General features: G+C 48.2%; 1 protein-coding gene across 1 annotated transcript; it reads left to right on the top strand.

Annotated features, from left to right (window-relative positions):
* Positions 1-657: 657 nt before the first annotated feature.
* GLRG_11994 (uncharacterized protein) lies at positions 658-1,296 on the top strand (the record flags this gene model as incomplete). Its single annotated transcript, XM_008102676.1, has 1 exon — positions 658-1,296. One exon carries the CDS (start codon positions 658-660, stop codon positions 1,294-1,296), a length of 639 nt encoding a protein of 212 aa, XP_008100867.1.
* Between the last annotated feature and the right edge of the window lie 264 nt (positions 1,297-1,560).

Genomic DNA, 1,560 nt, shown 5'->3' with positions numbered 1-1,560 from the left:
ACACAAGGGTGACACTGACGAGCCGTCAGTGACGGCCAAGGATTCGCCAGTCGCAAGATGATAGCCCTTCTAGAGTGGCAACCAATTAAAAGTTGTCGTATGTCCGTTTGTCGCAAGGAACTTAGCCTTAATCAGTCGTACGAATGACTACAAAGTTAACCGACTGTTTGCTTCCTGGATTAATTAGAAGGTGAGGGGACTAATATCCCGCGTAGAGAACCCAGCGTGCTTAGAAAGGAAGGTCAGCTATACATACCCCTCAATTGTTATGCGGAACTCTCCTTCGTTGTATCCATACTAATGCAACGTTAGCTGACAGACTCCACCCAATGCCAAAAACTCCACTGAAATATTACCAACGTAGGCAACGATGGATGCAGGAAAAGGAACTTTGGTTTTCGTCGTCGTTGCCTGCATTAACGACAATGTGAGCAAATAGAGGCGTTCGAAGTTCTGATGATTTGGATTTGGCTCTTCATCCACGCGTCATAACTCGATACGAGATCGGCTTCTGAATAGCCACTCCTTTCTCCTATAAAAGTCAGCTCATCCGACTCCTATAGATTTGGAGATGAGACCACCCTCATCCTTCCATCTCTTTCCTATTCTTCACGTCTTCAGATCGATACCCAGCTATTTCGATATCTACTCATTACCATGAAGAATTCCACTATTGCTCAGGTCATTGCTGCTACAACTGCCATGGCTAGTCTTGCAGCCGCCGCCCCCATGCCTAGCAGTTCCAACGACTCTCATCCCTCTACTTTTTTCCGTCGAGCACCTCCTGGGCTCTGTGGCGATTCCAGCTTTGAGAACACTACCAACGGCAACTCAGCCTACGTCAGCGACTGTCAGACGATGCGCGACCTCCTGCTCTCACGCAACGAGCAATGGACCGTTTACATACCCCAGCGCACCCTGGCTTGGGCCGCTTCTTGCGCTTTCGGTGCACAGCATTACACCGTCGACCCGCCCGTGACATTCGTCGGTGGCCTAGATATTGCCGACATCATCGCCAGTTCCATTAGACTTTTTGGAGGAAACGGTCGCTTAGGCGCCAAGGGTGAAATGCTGTGCAAGGATCGTGTTAACACAGGCGGCGGTGAAGTCAACACTCACTGGGGCCTTTATGTTCCCCCATGGTATAGATCTGCCCTGAGACTGGCTGATGGCGAAGAGCCGCCGACTCCAGAGGGTGAAGTGATGGAAGAGCCTCCTGCTGGGTTTGTCTTGCATGTCGCAAGTGGTGTTTGGCTGGCGCCTGAAATCGCGCCTTTCTATATTGATGAGGCATAAGGGGGGTTCAGTCTGTTTCTATAAGACTTTGGTACGGGACGATAGAAATCTTATTCTTATGGGAATATATGAGTTTGTTTTTCCCCATTATCATATTTAGTTTAAATAGTAAGTAAAGCTAAAAAGTCAAATGTGAATATGAGGCATTGGCTGGTATAATCAAATACGCTACCTTTGAGGATAAAATACTCAATCTCCCGAGGCGAGCCCACTCCGCAACAAACTTCACGCAAACAATTCTGCTGTCAAATTTCTGGGATGTGA

This window comes from Colletotrichum graminicola, assembly GCF_000149035.1.
Source record: "Colletotrichum graminicola M1.001 genomic scaffold supercont1.309, whole genome shotgun sequence".
NCBI classification, from domain to species: domain Eukaryota; kingdom Fungi; phylum Ascomycota; class Sordariomycetes; order Glomerellales; family Glomerellaceae; genus Colletotrichum; species Colletotrichum graminicola.
Note: the sequence above shows the minus strand (reverse complement) of the source record. Positions and strands in the feature narration are given on the sequence as shown.